At 42.3% G+C, this 22368-nt stretch overlaps 1 protein-coding gene across 1 annotated transcript in view; it reads left to right on the top strand.

The window, feature by feature from the left end:
* kcnd2 (potassium voltage-gated channel subfamily D member 2) overlaps window positions 1–21261 on the top strand; it is a 441658-nt gene extending 420397 nt beyond the window's left edge. Inside the window, exons 5-7 of the mRNA XM_033038301.1 lie at window positions 1432–1527; window positions 13408–13655; window positions 18531–21261. Coding sequence (XP_032894192.1) covers window positions 1432–1527; window positions 13408–13655; window positions 18531–18708 — 522 coding nt within the window. The 3' untranslated portion in view covers window positions 18709–21261. The remainder of the gene's footprint in view (window positions 1–1431; window positions 1528–13407; window positions 13656–18530) is intronic.
* Window positions 21262–22368: the final 1107 nt, after the last annotated feature.

Below are 22368 nucleotides of genomic sequence, written 5' to 3'. Positions count from 1 at the left end.
TACCAATTGTTGTTGTTTCTTTTAAACTTTTCTGTCAATTAAAATATTATTGTGCTGGTCTCCAGCCTGCAGTGACTTTGGGCCTTTACCAGATTTTACCGTTCACTTTGCTTTAGTCCTCCTCTGTTTCTTCCTCCTCAGTCGATACTTTAGTTTTAGTTTAGAGATACTGCATGGAAACAGGCACTTCTACAGCCCACCGAGTCCACGCCGACCATCGATCATCCATTCACACCAGTTCTATGTTAACTCATCCTCTCCCTACACACTAGGGATATTTTACAGAGAGAGGCCAATTAACCTATAATCCTGCATGTCTTTTGGATGTTGGAGGAAACCGGAGTACCTGGAGGAAACAGGGAGAATGTGCTAACTCCACACAGACAGCACCTGAGATCACCATTGAACCTGGGTCTGCAGCGCTGTGAGGCAGATCTCCTAGCTACGCCACCGTGCTATCCCAAAAACCCATGACCTCATCTTTGTTGCAAAGTATAATTTGCTTCCACAGAAGCTCTGTCCAAACAGCTGCAGGGATCATATTTAATAATTCAGGTGCTGTTTGTCTGGAGTTTGCACGTTCCCCCTGTGACTGCATGGATTTTCCCTGGTGTTTCACTGTCCTCCACCATTTAAAACAGAATATGTTGGTGAGATAATTGGCTGCTCCAAACTGCCATCAGTGTAGATGGATAGCAGGAAAATTGGGAAGATTTGGTCAGAATCTGAAAATAGATCAGTTGCAAGGAAATAAGTGAGGGAATGGTCCACTTCAATCTTGTAAGAAACAATGTCAATATTCTAGACTCTGCTCCATCTTATTGACATTCTGCTCATTTTTTTCAGTTGATCTCCAAAGATTGTATTGTGCTGCAAAGTTAATGTCATGCAAATTTACGAGTTTCCATTGGTTTCGGTCCTCAAGTTATTTCCATGGGTACTTCCCCACTAACCATTGCAATAAAAAGCCTCCCATATATGCAAAGATATTAATAATTCATGTTGGTGCATAATCTGGATGCCTTTAGAATTGCCTTCTTCAACATACCACACAAGTTATTTCTCTTTCCAGAGTTGACGTTTCAGATTTTCCAGAAGGACACAATGTTCTCGGCTGAAATAATTTAAAATTTCAAAAACTGCAAAGTCCTCTGCAGTTTGTGAATATGATTTATTGACATTGGAATGTCAAACAAATAATGACCCATATCTCTCATTACCACACAAATTTCAATGGTCAGGCTGAAATAGAGAGAAATTGTAATATAAGGGTCTAGACTAAATTCATGCTCTCTCCCAGATGGATATTCAATCCTTTCCAACTTTGGTATTCAAATAATTTTACTGATTTGGGGTAATTAACACATTCCATTTATGTTCAGCTGGAGTTTGGAATCTTTTCATTGACCGCTGCTGGATTTTTGTTTTCAGATGTCTAATGATGAAGAACAAGCCCTAGTTAGCAAGTCTGGATCTTCATTTCAGAGGCAACATCATCACCTGTTACACTGTCTGGAGAAAACCACGGTAAGGAACAGCACCTGAGTCTTCACCAGCAATTTGCATGAAAGAGACTCAGCTTTTTTGTGCTTGCAGCATTATTGTTTGAGAGGTGGTTGTTATACAGAGATGTGTGATCGCAATAGATCATGTTGTCCATTCACTGAAAATAGATCTGGCCATGAAACTCCATCCCACAGCGCCAAAGGAAATATTTATTGAGGGAATAAGAAAAATGTAAAATTCCATGGGATAGCAAATGGGGTTTAATTATATATGAAATAATGTGAAAAAAGTATGTCTTCCAATGTAAGCGCAAACCATTAAAATAATTTAATTGTAGTGTAATTTAAAATTCACCTGGTTAAAAAAATTAAAAGACACTTTGGATAAAACTAATTTCAATTTGACAGAAAATATTTGTGCACTTTAGAGCTAAAACTTTGGATTCATTAAATTACGATTTATAAACCGGAAATATAGTACATAAATAATATATTCAGCATTAGTCCCAAGAATCATAGAAAGGCCATTTCACTGAATATTATAAATTGTTAGATATTTCCAATTGATTTTCATTTTTTCCCAGGGATCAGTGAGGCACAGGGATTAAGTAATTCCTCACAAGGATGGAATAAAACAACTGAAGAATGAGTTATTTCTAATTTCAGCCAGCGAGATAGATTCTGGAAACTAATATCACAGTCGTATTGCAAATGGACTGATAGCAGGTCAAATGCACTTCTGTTAATGAATCGTACAAACAACACAGACCTCAAGGATGATTAAAAGGAATGATGAATTTGGAACAAGAAAATTGAAATCCGTAATGTAATTTAGTTCTTAAAGATTTAAAACAAAGACGTGCTTACTGTTGGGTGGTAAACCAAGCCAGATTACACGACAACCTTCAAATTTTATCAAAGACAATAAATAACTCTACAATTGTTTCACAAGAATAAACCAATTAGTTGCAAGGTTTATAAGACTGGAACCAGGTTAATAGAAGCTGGAGCAATTTTGATTACATTGAGTAATTTCCAGACTTCTCATTGTGAAGTTCAGTTTGTTAGAGTAGAAAATGGATCGAGGCAGCAACTTAATTGCATACTCTGTGCTGCTAAACACTCAGCACATGGGTTCATGCCACTTTTGAAATTAAATGGGCAGTGAAAATAGCATGTCGTTCCACAGAATAAATACATAGTTATATGTAAAACTCAACCCGCAACCTCCTTCCATTTCTCCCCCTTCTCTGTCCTGTGTCCCACTCTGATGCACACCCATTTCCACAAAATATCCTGCCCCCCTTCTCTCCATCCACTTCCATCGATATCCCTTCCTCGGGCTTCACATTTCACTCGTCTTCTCTCCCTATCTTACAGCCTTTTGTCTTTTCATCTCTGGTCTTTGTCCATCCCATCCTCACCTATATCCACCTATTACTTGGAAAACAATGGAAAAGATTACAAAAAGTAGTAAACATTGCCCAGTCCATCATCGGCTCTGACCTTCCTTCCATCGAGGGGATTTATCGCAGTCGCTGCCTCAAAAAGGCTGGCAGTATCATCAAAGACCCACACCATCCTGGCCACACACTGATCTCCCTGCTACCTTCAGGTAGAAGGTACAGGAGCCTGAAGACTGCAACAACCAGGTTCAGGAATAGCTACTTCCCCTCAGCCATCAGGTTATTAAACCTGGCTCGGACAAAACTCTGATTATTAGCAATCACTTTCTGTTATTTGCACTACCAGTTTATTTATTCATGTGTGTATATATTTATATCATGGTATATGGACACATTTATCTGTTTTGTAGTAAATGCCTACTATTTTCTGTGTGCTTAAGCAAAGCAAGAATTTCATTGTCCTATACAGGGACACATGACAATAAACTCACTTGAACTTGAACTTGAACTTGCCAGACCCCCACCTCTTTTCCAGCTTTCTCCGCCCCCAATACTACAACCAGTCTGAAAAAGGGTCCCGACCTGAAACATCACCTATCCATGCCTGACCGCTGAGTTACTCCAGTGCTGTATGCTTTTTGATCATAGTTATATCATATTCTGCATGAACTCAAAACAATGCCAGAAATGCTGTCTAGACACAGTCCATCATCACAGCTTTTGCACACAGCATTACCGATGGCATAACAGAGTTATAATCCATAATTTGATTTTTGCAATTGAAATGATTTACCTAAAATCTCAAAGATCTTGCATTTGCACTCACAACTCCTGCAACAATATCAAACCACAACATATATTTATTTTTCACAACCTCTGGATATTCCAAAGCCTTTTACCACCAATGAATCCCTTCTCTACTTTCCACTGGAAGGACAAGTTAAAACAATATTCAGCATTTCTCCCAGGCCAACATCCCCGGTATTGGAGCCTGAGTTACATGCAGGCCAGATGGGTTGCATGCCCACTGCCAGGCTCTCAAAACAGATGGTCTGTCCTGTGAAGTTATTCCCAGACATAGAGAGGAAAAGATCAAAGATGTGCTCAAACCCTTGAAGAAATGCAACATTCCCCATTGGAATCTCCACCCCGTGACCGCTCAAAGTGGTAAAGAAGCATTCAGCGTGGTACTGAGAACCTCAAGGCCATGCATCAAGAACCTACAGAGGCTCCACAAAAGTAGCCATAGGAACAGAGCTCCCAACACCCACCCACCCACCCGATCAGCAGTCAGCTCCCTCAGCTTCATTCATGTTTCAGAGCATCAAAGCCAGAGTGAAAACAAGTCATTCTTAATCCTGAGAAACTGTCGCTGTAATGTATTATTTAATATGAACAATAAGCTGGTGTACCTGGCTCAGATGATCACTGGTTGTTGTGCTAAAGCAATGTCACTGCTCACCTGGAAACAGCATTCTGTCCTCGACTGTGTCATTGACAACTTTGTTGGAATAACCTTCTAACAAAAGGGTTAGAAGAACTAGTTGGCAATGCCAGAAATGAATAGCCTCCTGTGTGAATTTAACATCTGGCTCAGATTGCAAATGGCAGGCATGGTGGGGCCCACAGATTGAGAGTGGGGTCATGCAGATGCAGCTTCGTGAACTCATGCGAGTTCTGCGCCACAACCTTCTGCATATCAGGAGAAGCAAACTACGTATGAAACATCACCTGAATCACCCTGCAGCACCAAAAATACACAGAAACAGCTCCAACACCAGTAGCAGGAGCCGGTGCAGAATACTAGGAGCAGAATATGTGGAAACACACTGAAGTGGAAAAAGTTAGTGTGAAGATTTACCTCGTACAGCTAATTCGTAGCTGAATTTAGGAAGAGACTAACAGCTGCGATGGATGATGTTCCAGGAATGGATGCAAGAGCTGGTGAAACAATCAGCTCTTGGCAATACAACAGCATAGTCAGCTTGTAAGACTTCAAAACGTAGTTTATTTTACTCTGCAATATCTTTGGAAGAAGGGAACCCCGTTCCAAAGTTTCATGCTTTGTAAACACACAGAAAATAAGCAATAAATGAAAAACAAATGATAGATTAAGGACTGTTAAAGTAGCACCTTCAGGGAATTATTTCAAGAACCAGCAACTAGTGTTTTAGAAAAAGCACTCATGATTCAACCTTCTCTTGAAAAATGCGCACAGAATCACTCCTTTATGATTTTCATCGGACAATGATAGGACAGATAAACATTGTACCAATTTGTATCTGAAACTGCAAGTAAATCTCAAGACTTTAGAATGATTTATTTGTGAAATAGGTGAGCAATTACGTTATTTGTACAGCCTTGTTATTTTTATTTATATAAAACTGCCCATTAGGGATTCACGTCTTCTTGCTGAGTTTTGCTGAATAAATGGGATGGAATTTCCCATTTTGGCTACCAACTTTCAATATGAGTTCGTTCAGGTCAGAAATGAGAACAAATTAGAAGCCCTCCTACTCTGCTTCAGCAGAGGGCCTATTAACCTCACAACCGCTCCCTTCTGCACCACAGTGGCTATATTTTTATTTTCAATTTTAATAATCTTCCTTGATAAAGATTGTAAAGAACTCTCCCGTGCTCACTTTATATCGGGTCATGCAGTTGGGTGCAGAACTCAGAGCTGAGAGCTTATTATACTCTGCTGCACAGCTACCTAACGCAAACATAGATTCGCATTCAAACTATAATGCATAACACATTCCTTATTTATGTTAAAGTCTGCACAGAATAGACGTAAACCTACTCATTCCACTTTGCCATCCGAAATCTGTTTGAAGAGCCAGTCATGCATTGAAATCTAAAGTATTTCTTTTGATTTTATTGATGGTCCTCAAAATGTACCCTATTTTCTCTATATTAAGGAATGGTGCTTCAAATTTTAAAAAGGCTGCTGTAATCAGACCATTTTCTTCCAATGCAATTAGCCTGTTTTTGCAAATCTACTGTGAGGTAAGTGCCAAAAAGTAACCTACAGATTGTATAAAGGCAGCTACCGGAAACATTGTTATTATGTCATTTTTTCCTTTTTGTGGGCATGTAACCATATAGGGATTGTCCTATCTTGAGGATGATCTCCTCTGATCAATTCGGTCTTCAGCGTCCATTAAGGTTCAATTTGGTTGTTCATCTCAGAATTATCTGAACTTTAAGTGTTTTATCGCTTCATTTTATGGTATTTGTGTGCAGCTGCTAATACATTGACAATCTAAAGATGTTTACATTGCGTCCTGGTGTTCTGTGATTGTGTAAATGCTTCCCTGCTGGTTACCTGTTTGGTAGTGTACTGGGTTTGGTATTCTCACTGTCATTCCGTCTGGAAACACTTGATCTACTCAGCATTAGTGCCTAGTCGCTGAAAAGATACGAGGCAATAATAATGACATATGCTAACCCGTTAAATTATGTCACATATATTTCATCCATCCATGGGATTTATGGCCCAAAACATTGCATATGCTTCTCAGAATGTAATAAAAATGCAATGAGATGCTTCAGGTAGGAAATCAGGGAAAATGAATCCTTATTTTATACTTAGTAAAAATTTAGTTAATGAGATGAGAAAGGTAAAAGATTTTCTGCATGAACATGTGGAAACTGGTTTCCTGACAAACATGCCAGATCAAGTCAATTCTAATGTCCATAAAGTATAATCATGTTCATTGATATTGACAAAAAAACTGTTATGTGATAAAAGGCTTATGTGGCCCATTGAGTCTATGCTGGCTCCTAGTAAGTCAGTCCTGACAGCCCTCTTCCGCCATTCCTTCCTCTTAGGCCTGCTAATTATTTTTGTCAGTATTAATGCAGTTACGCTTTAAGAACCCTGACTGATTCTGTTTCCTGCACCCTAATAGATCATAAGTTTCAGATCATAACTACTCCGTCAATTATGTTTTAAATCCTCACATTCCTTTTCTCCAAACTATTAATTCTGTGACAGCAAGCAAAAAGATGCAGTTCCTGAAAATTTGAAATAAAAACTGAAAATGCTGGAAATATACATCAGGACAAACAACATCTGTGAAGAGTGAAACAGTTTACTCCCGAGCCTTGAATCATAGGCTAGCTTTTAGTTTAGAGATACAGCGAGGAAACTGGCCCTTTGGCCTACTGAGTCCGCACAGACCAGCGATCCCCGCACATTAACATTAGGGATAATTTACATTTATACCAAGCCAATTAACCTACAAACCTGTACATCTTTGGAGTGTGGGAGGAAACCGAAGATCTTGGAGAAAACCCATCAAGTCACGGGAAGAAAGTAGACAGACAGCACCCGTAGTCGGGATAAAACCCGGGTCTCTGGCACTGTAAGGCAGCAACTCTACATCAACTTTATCCTGCCCTTTGATGATAACTCCCCAACTTCAATCCTCTCCCACGCTCTGATCCTCTCCCCCTCTCTGAAAGCCCATCTCAATAAATGGTAGGTTTCCCCAAAGTAGACCAGAGATGGAGAAAATGAAATATAGCAACAAATCATGAAAAGCAGTAAAAACAATGTTAGAATAATTTACATGAATTAAAAATTAAGGAAAAGGAAAGAATCATAATAGAACTGAAAGAATTTACTGAAATCATGGATGAAAATCTCAGCTCTGTCTACGTTAGATCTTGTCTTTTTATTTGCAGTGGGTAAATATTATAATCATGAAACTACACCTGAAAATCAAAGAAGCTTTATCACTGAACTACCAAATTACTTCAGCATCGTGATATGAATTCTGGATTTCTTGAGGCGCACTCTTTCTGAGGTTTATTAGTAAGATTAAACGAGAATTTACCAGTTTGAAGTTTGATCTTTATTTTATGAGGAGTAACGTTGAGGGATTACGTGAAGACCCCGTCCAGTACGCATGCATGTCAATCTTCAAAGCAGCGGTGTGAAATCACAGAAAACAGTTGTTGAACTGAACATAGTAAGATAAGAGAACCACAATACCAGTTGAACTTTATGATAGAGGGCTGGGAGCGGAGGGCACCTAATCCCTCAACGTTACTCCTCATAAAATAAAGATCAAACTTCAAACTAGTAAGTTCTCGTTTAATCTTACTATTTTACTTCGGAGTCACGTGAGTGACTACGTGAAGATTTTAAAGCTCTGTGATTTCATGCCGTGGAACCGAGTCCAGGCGTGATACACTGCATCAGTAGGCCAATGATGAGTGAACATTAAGAATGCATTCAGACATGACATAGATATAGACATGTTGATGCTATTAATGTATAATAGTGGCAATAGTAACCTCCCTCAACCTGGAGGGAGTATGAACCATAGCTAACATAGAGTTGGCAAATACCCCTGATCTGGCAATAGGTTTATTCTGAATATTTGGACAGATCAATAGTTTGACCATCCTGCAACCGCTAGGATGTGGTCCATCCCTGCTGCTGAGGTATAGCGGTCCTGGTGGAGTGAGACTCAATGTCAATGTACACTCCTGTATATGCCAGACCCATATAACCATCTGGAGAAGGTTCGTAGTGATTCCTTCTAACAAGATTTTATGTAACTAATAATATTGCTGTCAGTCTATAAAGCTCTTAGGAACCTTGACATACTGGTGTAAATGCGTGATCACACGCAACCCAAGGTCCATGGGATATGCAACATCTAGTTTGGTCTTGTGTCCCTGTCTAATCTGCTTGATTAATCATAAACAAAACATGTTATTATAGCCCGCAGATATGATCATCCTATCCAGTGTTGCAATGACTGGACCCATAGCGCTGTACTCAGTGCCATGGCGTAATCACTAGTACGTGAGTATGACCATGGGCAGGGATGTTGCTGGTGCCCATCGGTGAAGTGACGTAGTACAATGTTAACAACCCATATCTCTGCGTCCCTAAACCTGGGAGGTTAGAAGCTGGAATAGTAACCTAATGTTATAATCCCATAAAACTGAATTTTAATGTGTCAGTCATCCGTGCCGAGTTAAACGTAAGGAAGCATAAACAATGCTTCCCATCTCCTATGCAGATTGCTGCTATTTGGTGTTATCCCTGCAATCTGTAGTGAGCACTCTTAACGCTTATGGTTTGACAACCCAAGCCGCAGAAACGATCTCTCAGAGTCTGTAAGTCTATGATTGATTATATCATGCAGAGGATGGTTTCAACATCACAACTGAACCAGCATCTTTTTATCCGGGATTAACCATGTAAGGTTTTATGTTCATTCTTCGCCTCAGCAGGAGCCATAGGTGTATAACCCAGGCAGGCACTATGAAAACCCGGAAGCGGGAATCTTGCTGAATTTTGCAAAACCCGTCTATTGAGGCCAAATGGAGGAAGACATAAAAGAACATTCCTTCCTAGTGTAGCGAGAATGCACCCTTCGCCACTGTATGCCTCGTTCACTGTTGATTGAAATTGGATGCAAGCAACTCAATAGTTAGTGTTCTATCAACCACATTGTCATTAAATACTTTGTGATCACACATTCAATCTGTGTTGTCATTAATTTTGCATAATAATACACCAGTGCTAAATGTGGTTTGGTAAAACTATCACCGGATACTTTGATTTGATTGTACCTTTGTGATTAACATATACCACCACCAAAGTGTATCACCTTGGACTTGTGCATGCAGTTTATGCATATCTACACACTCTTTAATGCACAGAATGCACCTGGTGTCCATTGGCAGTTGATACCATGACAGAACACTTGATAACTCATGCTAATCCCATCTGCCTCCGTAACTAGAGATGGTATTAGTAAATTACCTATCTTTGGGCAATAGCATCAGTTTGGAAATGACTGAAGATTTACGGATAAGAGGTTTTTGTGGAGCAAAGCTGTCCATCATTGTGACTTTGATTGTTTCAGCTAAAAATAGCAGAGGTCTAATTTTTTGTCTCAGAGCTGATCCCAGACTGGATGATTGTATCCCAACAATCAATAGTTTCAGTTGGTATCAACTTAATTTAAATTTGACTGGACGGGTGAGAACCAATTCCTCAAATATAGCTATGTGGCTGATAAGGCTAACTTTGTAAAATACAGTATGTTCAATATCATCCAGATTGGCCATGCTACTTATTTGTTAGCTCTGTGCAGCCGAAGCACTGATAGTAGTGATTTGGTAAATAATCTGGAAACTGGAGTTAGCCCATTGTAACGCTCTGAGTGAATTGTTGCCTCATCCAGTTAAATTTCAAATATCTTCAACCCTGTGAGCGGAATTGATCACATGGAAGTTATTCAGAAAAGTCTATACTGCACATGCGGGTTGAGGCTGTTGACAATGATCAGTCCACATCCCATTCTTGTGAGCCTTGTCTTGTAAGGCAACTCCAACCATACCTGTGTGCAGTATAAACTAATCTAGTGTTATCCCAAACCAGTGTAAATATTCAAACCAGTTTAATATTACCAATTTGTATCCGTGACAGGAGACATCATCGATGAGGTTCCATACCTTTATCCGAATGGGAGGACTTATGCAACCCGACCAGGAGCTGCCTCAAACATGTGTGCATGATTTTACATCTGCTCCTGGAGGTAGAGGAGCTCACGCACGAGGTTGGCGCATCTTCCAGGAAGGCCGTTCTGGGCTGTGGCCTAAAAAAGACCTTTGTCCTGGTTGTACGGCCTTCAAGCTTTCACCAGCTTCAGTTCATCGTGGTTTGCTGGTGGGTGCGTAGGGGTGCTGCCGTCGAAGATGTGAGGTCTTGTGTGATGATGTGGCCTTCCTGAACCCGACGGCCACTCGTCGAGCTCATGCTGCTGGTAGTGTTGTTCCTGCACCCCCTGCACACTTGTGGTTTCTTCAGCAAAACCCCTGTCTTCAGAGTCAGCCCAGAAGTGACTCCTAATGCACCCCTCTGTCGAGGGAGTTGCATTATGCAGCCCTCAATAAGGTGCTGCTATGGGCGTCCCAGGACCCCCTGGTGACTAGGCTCCATATACCGGAGCATGTCACATTGGAGCTTCTGATCCATCAACCGCTCCATGCGGGATATGCGATCACAGTTGTTCCCACTGACGTCCATTCCTGTAACATATTCTCACAAAATAGCACAAAACGACCTTCGAGTAAGGAATTTACCTGCATGTCCTTTTAAAACCTTCTGCTGCGGGGCAACGCTCCTCCCGAGCCTGGTCTCGTGGTCGTGGTTTGTTACAGCTGGGGTTCCTCTGTGGTCCTTGTAGAAACACTTCCATTGCGGGTTATTTCTCCCCCGAGCTTTTTCCCCGCGGTCCCTTATAACAGGGCTTCTCCACGGTGTTCTCCAGTTGGGGCTTTCTTCCCGCCTCCCCCCCCCCCCCCCGATCTGGGTATCCCCGCAGTAACTGCAGCCTGGATATCCCCGCGGTCCCAATCAAAGGGATAACCGCGATTTACAAAGTCGGGGGGGGGGGTATATGAAGCCGTTGGTTTAACTGCCAGCGGTACAGTACTTACTGCCGTCCGCTCCTCGCCTCCCGCAGTCTACGGAGCGGGTTCCACAGGTCGCTCCCCGTATTCCACGGTCTCCGGAGCGGCTGTCCCGGTGTCCCCGGCACCAATATGAAGCCGCTGGCACCACTGCCAGCGGCTCAAAGGTGAATCCACCGCCGTCCGCTCCCCGTTTCCCACGGTCTCCGGAGCGTCTGTCCCGGTGCCCCCGGCACCAATATGAAGCCGCTGGCTCCACAGCCAGCGGCTCGAGGGCGAATCTGCCGCCGTCCGCTCCCCGTTTCCTGCGGTCTCCGGAGCGGCTGTCCAGGTGCCCCCGGCACCAATATGAAGCTGCTGGCTCCACAGCCAGCGGCTCGAAGGTGAATCCGCCACCATCCGCTCCCCGTTTCCCGCGGTCTCCCGAGTGGGTACTCCACCAATATGAAGCCGCTGGTTTTACTGCCAGCGGCTCAATGGTGAATTTACCGCCGCTCGCTACCCGCATTCCGCGGTTCCGAGCGCCTAGGTCTGTGGGCGGGATTCCCCATGACCGGGGTTCCCTGAAGTCCGAGACTGGGGTTTCCCCTCCGTCCCGACTTAGCCCCGGACTTTTAGCAGGACCTCTAAGTAGAGGTTCCTGCAAGAAGATTTTAAAATCTGAAAGTATTTTAAAAACCTACCTCATGTCTGTTGCTGGCAGGAGAATCACGTTCACCCTGCCAGTCGTCACGCAATGCGATAGACGATATGGACACGCATGCGTACTAGACGGGGTCTTCACGTAGTCACTCACGTGACTCCGAAGTAAAATTATGGGTTTTGTGCACTGCTTGCAATGGATCGATTAAACCTCTGATGCTTAAAAGTTTATAAAATATCAGGAATATTTTAATGAGCAACTCCATCCCTGTGTTATCTATAAAAGTGTATAAAATATAATAATACTGCTAAATTGAAAAATTCAGAATTAGTAAAGACTCCCTGGCCCAGAGTTTAGAAAGGCTTTGGGACCAGTGTGTTCTCAGTGTAGAATGTATTATTATTATTATTATAACTTTGAGTGTAGTTCAAATCATTAATGTTTCAGCAGCCACATACATTTTTAACTACTGTGGAAAGGTTATTGACATTCTAAAAAGAAAGATCACTTTCACATCATGATTGCCTAAGTGGATTGCTGGATTTCACTGCAGAATCTATTTCTACAAAAGTATGTACTGCAACCAATGACACTGCCTCACTGGAAAAACCAGTTGAATTTTACTGTTGCCAGGGCAAAACATATTAGTATGTGCTAACGTAAAAAATATATACTATTATTTTAAATATAGTACTAACAAAAAATATAATGATTCAAAAAAAATTTGTCTGTTATAAAATGTAATACTAACCATACTCGATTTGAAAAGGTGAAACCACTTCTGGCAATTATCAATGCCTATACAACTGTCTATTTTTCAGATCACTCTCTATGTAAGCTATTACCTTGCCCACCCAACCCCACACTGAGTGCACATCAGTAATCGGGGATAGTCATCAACACACATAACATGGCTTTACATCTTAATGTTTCTGTGAATGATTAAGACTTCCACAGGTGCACTGCCAGTCCGCACCAATGGCATGTAAACTTTCATGTGAAATGTTCACATTTTGTAATTGTATTCTACAAAATCCTATTGAGCTCATGTGGTGTCAAAGACTTTATCATCTCAGGTAAAAGAAAGAAAAATACAAGGCGTAAAAGAAATGCAGGAAATTCAGTATCTCTGTAGCTGTTGGTCGGTGTGGGCCAAAGGGCCTGTTTCCACACTCTATGACTCTATGACTGTTGAAAGCTGAGAGCTGCAAAGCTAGACTCAAGATTGGAACTTCAATCATTGGAACTAGACTCAAGATTGGCAGTCAATCATTATTTGTAACTTGCAGTGAGTGCAGTCGGTCGGAACCGACCTGTGACATCTTCTCAACAGGGACGAGGCACCAAAGTTCTCTGAAAGCCGATGTGTAAAATACTTCTCCTTTCCTGTTCCTCTTTCAATTAGAATCACGATTTTGTGGATGAACAAACGTACAAAGAAAATTTTCTTGAACAATCTGCAAAGAACCGATCGCATTCACACAGTCCTTCTCTCTCTTCTCATCATGGTTTAACTGGAACATGCTGCTCCAGGCGTAGCAAAAAACCCTTCCGTCTCCCAAATTCGAATACTTCCTACAGTCGTCCGGGAAATCTACAAGAACTCAGTACTATTCAGATTCGATGTTTACAGGAGAGTGAGCTCTCCAACAGGTAACTGCTGCTTAGTACCTTTTATGTGTCAATTCTGTGACTGATGGACCTAGAATTATATTTCAACTAAATTGTACTGCAACTATTTTGAGGATGTAACAAGTAATATGGACAAGGGAGAGCCAATGGATGTGGTGTATCTGGACTTCCAGAAAGCCATTGATAAGGTCCCACACAGGAGATTAGTGGGCAAAATTAGAGCACATGGTATTGGGAGTAGAGTGCTGACATGGATAGAAAATTGGTTGGCAGACAGGAATCAAAAGGTAGGGTTTACGGGTCCCTTTCAGAATGGCAGGCAGTGACTAGTGGGGCAGGCAGTGACTAGCAAGGCTCGGTGCTGGGACCGCAGCTATTTACAATATACATTAATGATTAAGATGAAGGAATTAAAAGTAACATTAGCAAATTTGCAGATGACACAAAGCTGAGTGGCAGTGTGAACTGTGAAGAGAATGCTATGAGGATGCAAGGTGACTTGGACAGGTTGCGTGAGTGGGCAGATGCATGGTAGATGCAGTACAATGTGGATAAATGTGTGGTTATCCACTTTGGTGGCAAGAACGGAAAGGCAGATTATTATCTGATTAGTGTCAGGTTAGGAAAAGGGGAAAGTACAACGAAACTTGGGTGTCCTTGTAGATCAGTCACTGAAAGTAAGCATGCAGGGACAGCAGGCAGTGAAGAAAGCTAATGTCATGTTGGCCTTCATAACAAGAGGAGTTGAGTAGACGAGCAAAGAGGTCCTTCTGCAATTATACATGACCCTGGTGAGACCACACCTGGAGTATTGTGTGCAGTTTTGGACTCCTAATTTGAGGAAAGACTTTCTTGCTATTGATGGAGTGCAGCATAGTTTCACGAGGTTAATCCCAGAATGGCGGATTTGTCATATGTTGAAAGAATGGAGTGACGAGGCTTGTATTCGCTGGAATTTAGAAGGATGAGAGGGCATCTTATAGAAACATATAAAATTATTAAGGGATTGGACACGCTAGATACAGGAAACATGTTCCCGGTGTTAGGGAAGTCCAGAACCAGGGGCCACAGTTTAAGAATAAGGGGTAGGCCATTTTGAACTGAGATGAGGAAAAACACAGAGAGTTGTGAGTTTGTGGAATTCTCTGCCACAGATGGCAGTGGAGGCCGATTCACTGGATGCATTCAAAAGAGAGTTGGATAGAGCTCTTAGGGCTAGCGGTATCAAGAGATATTGGGAGAAGGCAGGAATGGGGTACTGATTGTGGATGATCAGCCATGATCACATTGAATGGCGGAGCTGGCACAAAGGGCCGAATGGCCTACCCCTGAACCTATTGTCTATGTATCTATGTATCTATGTAACAGGGTTGAAAACCACAAAGGGTAAAGTTTTTTGTATGTTTTGCGTGCAGCTTCAATGCAGATCACCACTTGTTTACAGTCTGTGAGAAACAGCATATTTGTAGGAGTGGAATTGAATTGAATTGAAATTGAAATAATTTAATTGCCACACAACCAAGGTCGGTGGTATTTGGGTTGCCAGCAGCAGTACAATAATAAAGAACACAACCACAATAAAAATTTTACACAAACATCCACCACAGCATTCATCACTGTGGTGGAAGGCACAGAGCTTGGCCAGTCCTCCTCCATTTTCCCCCGTGGTCGGGACCACCACCCTCCACAGCCGTTGCTGCGGGCGTCCAGATGGTAAGGGACAAAGTCAAATTCAAGGTGAGTCCAGGATCGGCTCTTCCCAACCAGAGACCGCGGCTTCAGGCTGGTGTAGGCCGCAGGCCGGCGGTCAAAGTTTTAAAGTACCTGCCGTGCCGCAGCCGGAAGCACCGCAGTCTGCAGGGCCGGCGGTCGAAGCTCCCCTCCAGGGGAGATGATAAGTCCATACCGCGCCCGCGGTAGAAGACGGCCGCGGGCCGGCGGTGGAAGCTTCTTCTTCCCCCCGGGTCCTCCACGTGAGATCCCGGGCTGTAGACGCCGCACCAGCTGGAGTTCTGCAGACCGCTGCTTCAGGCTGCCGGCTGCCGCGGGCCAGCGTTACGGAGCGCTCCCCTCCAGCGAGGTCTCACCCGCTCCGCGCCGAGAGTCCACGCTGCGCCCGCCGCTGAAGCTCCGGGCGCGTCTCCGGGAAAGTCGGCGCCGATCCTTGCTGTTAGGCCACGGGGGAGGCGACCTGAAAAAGTCGCCTCTCCATGGAAGAGGCGGCCGAAACGGTTTCCCCCTTACCCCCCCACACCACCCCCCACACATAACACACAAAGAAACATTAAAAACAGACTTTTAAACATACTAAAAAAATAAAAAAAGTTGAAAAAAGACGGACGCGCTGCGGACAGGCTGCTGCCAGTGCAGCGCCCCCTACCGAATTACCGAACCAACCAACATTGAGCGTAGAACATAGAACAGCACAGGAACAGGCACTTCAGCCCACAAAGTCTGTTCCGAACATGATGCCAAGTTAAACTAATCTCCTCTGACATCACATGATCCATATCGTGCCATTCCCTGCATATCCATGAGCTTTTGAACACCACTATCCTATCTACCACCACTCCTGGCCGTGCATTCCAGGCACCCACCGCTCTTTGTGTAAACAACATGCTCTGCACATTACCTTTAAGGGCCTGTCCCACTTGGGCGACCTAATCCGCGAGTTCTGGCGAGTTTGCCCTTGGCTTATACTCGCAGCATGGTCGACAATAGGTCGAAGGAGGTATTCGTAACCTTCCTTCATAACCTTCCGCGTACTCGTGGCCTCAGCTAGGTCGCGGCGTATTTTTCAATATGTTAAAAAATGCCCGCAAGTATAAAAAAGTTGCCATGGAAAAAATCGATACTTTTTTTACTCGTAGATTTAGTCGTAATAGGTCCTAGTAGGTCGGCATGTTAGTCGTAGGTAGTCGAAGGTAGTCGTAGATAGTCTTCATCATAGTCGAAAGGAGGTCGAAGGGAGGTCAAAGAAGATCGAAGGAGGTCGTCTTCACTCTCCACTATTCGGTGTCCAATTTTCCCGAAGTTAGTCGTAGCTAGTCATAGCTAGTCGAAGCTGGTCTTCAACATAGTCGAAGGAGGTCTTCAACATGTCATTTTTTCAAACTCTTCTAAACTCGCCAATTAGTGGGACAGGCCCTTTACACTTTACCCATCTCACCTTATAGCTAGTCTTTGAGATTGCCACACATGGGAAAAAGGTTCCGTCTTCCTTATCTTTGCCTTTCATAGTTTCATTTACTTTTATCAGGTCTACCCTCAGCCTCTGATGCTCCAGAGAAAACAATCCAATTTTGTCCAACCTCTTCTTATAGCTACTATCCTCTAATCCAAACACCATTCAGATAAACCTCTTCTGCACCCTCTCCAAATCCTCCACATTCTTCATGCAATGGGATGACCAGAACAGCAAAATACTCCAAATGCGGCCTAACCAAGGTCCGATAAATCTCCAACAAGATTTCCTGACTGATACTCGACTGATGAAGACAAGCATACCATCCACCTGCTTTAGTGCTCTAACTACTTGCGTTGCCACTTTCAGGGAGCTAGGGAAGGACCTAGGACCTGGAGATCGCTCTGAATACAATGTTGTTGAGCAACTTGCCATTAACAGTGTACTGTCTCCTTACATTCAAGCTCTAGTACAACATCCCACACGAGCCATGTGCCATCTGGTTGCTATCCGGTGATCTGAGATGATGCTGCAGAAGAAGTGTCCCTGCTTTCATGCTGTGGGCCAAGACCCAGATCCATCAGGCTCTGCTTTCCAGATGCATTTCTCCATGGCTTCATTTCCCGCTCCCTAGCTTTGTTATCCATTATTTATTAACTTAGTCCCATCTCGGTGACCCAGTGTATACTCCAGCCATCTCTTTAGTGCTAAAGTAGGAACATCGGGATATGAGAGTTATGGGCCTGTCCCACTTAGGCGATTTTTCAGCGGACTGCAGGTGACTGTCAAGTTGCCGGCAGTCGCCTGAAAAATCGACAACTGGAACGACGACTGTCAGAGTGGAACACACACACATCACTTCCTTCACCAGCCCGTTATGCAGGCGGGGTTCAGGGCAAGCAGGAGGAGAGCTGTCTAAAACATTCACACGGTGCAAAGCCAATGTGATACAAACACACACCGCGATGAACAGGAAGGTTGACGCTGTAAAAAGACGGCTAAAGAACAGTGTACGGTAAGTCCTTTCAAAGAGGGGGGAGAAGGGGGAGAAGGAGTGGAGACAACTTTCAGGAAGCCAGAGATATACGGCTGTGAAGCTCGGCAGACATTTAACGTTACCGGTCGGTTATCCTTGGTTCTGAAAACTACTGCTTACCTTTTTTTTCCCAATGAGCCAATGAAATTCACCGGTCAGCACCGGCAACAACCTACGAGAACTTACGAGAACCTTTGACCTCCTGGCGACCCACTAGGACCTCCTGGCGACCCACCTATGGCACGAGAATTCTCGCTAATCTCCATGGCGACTTCATTCTAGTCGCCACTAATTTTTCAACATGTTGAAAAATTCACGGCAACCGTAATGAGGTCGCGACTAGTTCCCAGAATACGGGAACTCCTCACGACCATGAAGACGACTCCCCGGCAACCACCCGCGAACATGTGGCGATTGCATAATCTCCTGCACTCACCTAAAAAGCCGCCTAAGTGGGTCATGCCCATTAGGTTCTACTTGGTCTGTTCAGAGTTGTATATGGCAGACTCTTGGAATAAGTTTCAAGGCTGAGCTATACTTTTACTTACATGACTATTTTGTTGCAAAAGATGACTTTATAACATTTGTATTTATATTCTGTTGTTCTTTATGAAATTTTATTTGAGTAACTCACTTGCATTTTATGGGCTATAATAAGTTGTGTTCATTCTTCCAGCCGATCCAGTTTGAATGCAAAGTTTGAGGAAGGTGTCAAACTAAATTGTGAGCAATCGTACATAACAACAGCGGTAATAAGCATGCCCAGCCCTCTCATCGCAACCACCGAAGGAGATCGCAGGTTTGACTCTTCGCAACAAGCAGAAAGAAACATTGTAAAAGTGTCAGCACTGTAAAAATCTTACCACGTCAGATGTGAGCCTGGAAAGTCATCCGACCACCTGTGTTGTTCCTGCTATTGAAAAAGTAGAAAAGAACATCACAGATTGGAAAGCAAAGGGAGAACATCAGCGCTTTCCCTGATAGTTTTGCATTGTGAAGTCCATGACAACAGTGATCATCGCACTGAAGCTATTTACCAGTGAAGTTTGGCCTCAGAGTATGTAACATTGATAATGAGGCGAGCAAAAGGAGGTAACAAGCTTGAAAACTGTTCTGCAATAATTTCTTTGCAGTGAGCACAACGAGATATTTCCACATGCGACATGATCCACCCCCAAAGGCTCGTTTTATTATGAAGTACACAGGAACTGGAGAAGTGTGCATGGGGAAGGAACAACAAAATCAACGTGAAGAACTTTTCATCCTCACAGCAACAATGAATACTGCGAAAGTAAAGCTGTTTAATTTAGAACATAATTGTGAACAGTGAATTGAGGACTGACATATTTAAAATTGAACAGAGAACATAAATGCATGTTGAATACTCCTTGAGGCATTACTTAACATTCATTGTATTTCAATGCGGTGGGCACGTACAACACGTCACCAAGATCTGGATTTGTTTGTAGAGGGAAATGTATAGGGCACCTTGGGACCTTCGCTAGATGGCCACTACTCACTGAAAGACTGTTTAGTTCATATCAGAAGGGAACATAATTGTAGTAATGGGTTTGGATTGCTGATTTATATTAATAGTTTACACAACAATAAAACCTTGTGAATAATACACCTTGAATTCCAAATGTTGTATTGAGGCTCACACAGTTAGACATAGCTGCACCCAAATTTCTTTTTGAAACTTTTCTTTCCTGTATAAGCTTGTCCTATATTGCTTAGAATGAGTGCAAACAATTTTCAGGCAAACGCATTGAATAAGTGAACTGTGGTATATTACAGATGTTATCCTTTTCATTGCAGCTGCAGTAAGACTAACAGACTGCTCTTTCTGCATGGTCTCCCCGACTTATATGGAATTTAGTGGATGGTTATTCAGCAGGCTATGTGCTCCAATCATTGTAGCTATGGAAGTTGTTCTTTGTGCTATAAATATATGTATATATTTTCAGTCAGTACCTTTAAAAGTACTAATTTTCAGTATTAGGTACAATGTTTTTAATTGGAGATTTTAAGTGCGGTATTAATTAAATATTTGGACCTGTTATTTTCCTTAAAATGTCGCTGTATGATATTTTGGGAGAGCAGAATGTCCTGTACTCTCGACCACAGTTCCAAGAAGAGAGGCCCATTCCCTGCATGCTCAGTGGAGAGAGCATGTTTCATTGGGGTAAAGCTCTCACCACTTCCCAGAGAAAAACAGTGCTTCAACCAGAGGTAACAATGACAGAAGCTTCAAGCTTGCATGATTGAAATTTTGAAAAGGCTGTAAACCGTCCTCTAAATTAATTTTCTTTTTGTAATACTGTTGTATTTAAACTAATATATCAAATTTACAAATGTGAATATTATTGATGTGCTATCAAATAAGGTATGGTGCTTGGAAAGGAAAATAAAAAGACGCTGAGGTTTTATTCTTTGTTTCCCATAGATTGTTTTTTGGCTGAAGCACTGAAAAATAATATAGCAATACTGGTGAGAGGTAAAAACTAATCGGGTTGTAAACAAAAATATATATTTGCTTCATACAACTAGAGTCAATGGCAGCAGAAGTTGCACCTGAATTTTCCCACGTACACCATGTATTATTTATGTAAAGTTTCCTTTTCTATTTCTCTCATTGTATCTCTGAGCAGTTTCTATAATAGTGCCCTTAAAGTTGTGTTGTAAGAGTGACTCAGAAATCTGTCCAGGGTTGTAAAATGGCTATTCCAGTGTGCAATGCTCTGTGCTGTAAATTAGTTGTAACTTTGTAGTGTATCATATGAGTTCAACACCTTTGCTGTTTTGCATTTAAACAGCTTTCATAGGTTTCACTTTAATGAAGCAGCATAATTTGCCACCTATTATGCTCTAAAAAATAAAATGTCTGCATGCTTCGGTTGGAAGAGTTGGTATTGTAACTGGAAGTAACGCTTAATAAAGAACAGCGTTCATTTTCTTAACTACTTGAAGGTTAACTCATGTAAAACTATCAATAGACAAATTGTCCAGAGCAAATAATATCTGAAAGCTAATTAAAAACTATTTCTGGAAACAATTTGTGCAATTGATAAATAGAATGTAAGACATAGAACTTACAATGAGAATACGAATAGTTGAGCTGAATAACTTTAACCTCTAATATATACATGGAAAGATGTGTCATTGAAATGGGGGTATTCAATGGTGTAAAGGATCAAAAATTGTGTACTTGCATAGTTTTTGAAACTAAAGGAACATTAAAGACATATGATACATAAAATAACTCCCATGTATGAAAGTTGAAATTAAAATGTTTTAATTTTTGAGCACGTGTTTTCTGTCACTTCAGTAATGTATTATTCAATGACAGCCACTTGTTTCCCACAAAATAACAAGTTTCTTTATTAAAATATAAAACATTGGAAGCATTCTGGTTCTTTAATTATCAGAGCAGTGAAATGTATGACCATTTATTTGAAAGTCCAATCAGTTACATCCACCAACTGCATCAAACACAATGTATAATCTTCCAATGTCACGTCTTGGCTACATTGCTGATATCCTGCCCAAGGATCATCGAGATCTTTGATCCTGCCTTTCCGCTCACCCTGTTAAAAGCCGCTCTTATGTGAAGATATTGGTCCCACACGCAGGCTTAGAAGGTGTATCTTCCTCCAAATATCTATTGTGATCAAAGCAAGCATCTTTGTTGTGCATCATAAACTGTGTATGCTTACCACTCTCCTCCCTTGGAAAGGTCCTGGCTCAAACAGATCTTACAACATTGCTAAATTTATGACTGCATTTCCCTTTCTTTACAAATGCCATCTATTTCTCAGCATGTATTATAACGCTCACCATATCCCATCCATATTCCACTCTTACTCCCATCTATACTCCTGCCGTGCCTAGACTGTCCTAATGGTCCCCTGGCCAGTATCCAACACATAACCTCCAAAATATTGTGGAGGGTACCAAACTCATTGGCGTGTTTAATAATGAGGAAGAGAATATAATGAACTGCAAGTAGATAGCAGAGCAGGCAGATAAGTGACAGGTGAAGTTTAATATGGAGAAGGGAGGCATTTGTGCAGAATAACTGAGATGTATAAAATAGATGAAAGGGCTAGCAGTACTGAAGGGTTAGCAGGAACGTGGGGACCAGAGACCATCCATGCTAATTCTTTGAAGGTGCCAGAAATCCGTGCGCATCATAAATAGGAATGGTTGAAGGATACAGGAGTAAAACACAAGCACAAATGAACAGCCAGCACAAGAGAGAAAAAGGCTGTAGTAACTCAGTGGGTCAGGCAGCATCTCTGGAGGACATGGATAGGAGACATTGTGGGTCGGGACACTTCTTCAGACACAGTACACAGGCAGTACGCTTTTTTGAAATTAGAAATATGCGACCCACGGCTCATTTCAGAGGCTGTAATTTTGGGTCAGTCGTGCAGGTTCTCCAGGTTTTGCTGTAGTTCTGGGAGTAGGAAATCCGTGCTCAGTTACACCTCTACTTCCTGAGAAGGCTTAAG

This window comes from Amblyraja radiata, chromosome 19 (assembly GCF_010909765.2).
Source record: "Amblyraja radiata isolate CabotCenter1 chromosome 19, sAmbRad1.1.pri, whole genome shotgun sequence".
In the NCBI taxonomy this organism is placed as follows: Eukaryota; Metazoa; Chordata; class Chondrichthyes; order Rajiformes; family Rajidae; genus Amblyraja; species Amblyraja radiata.
This window is presented reverse-complemented; position numbering and strand designations above follow the sequence as displayed.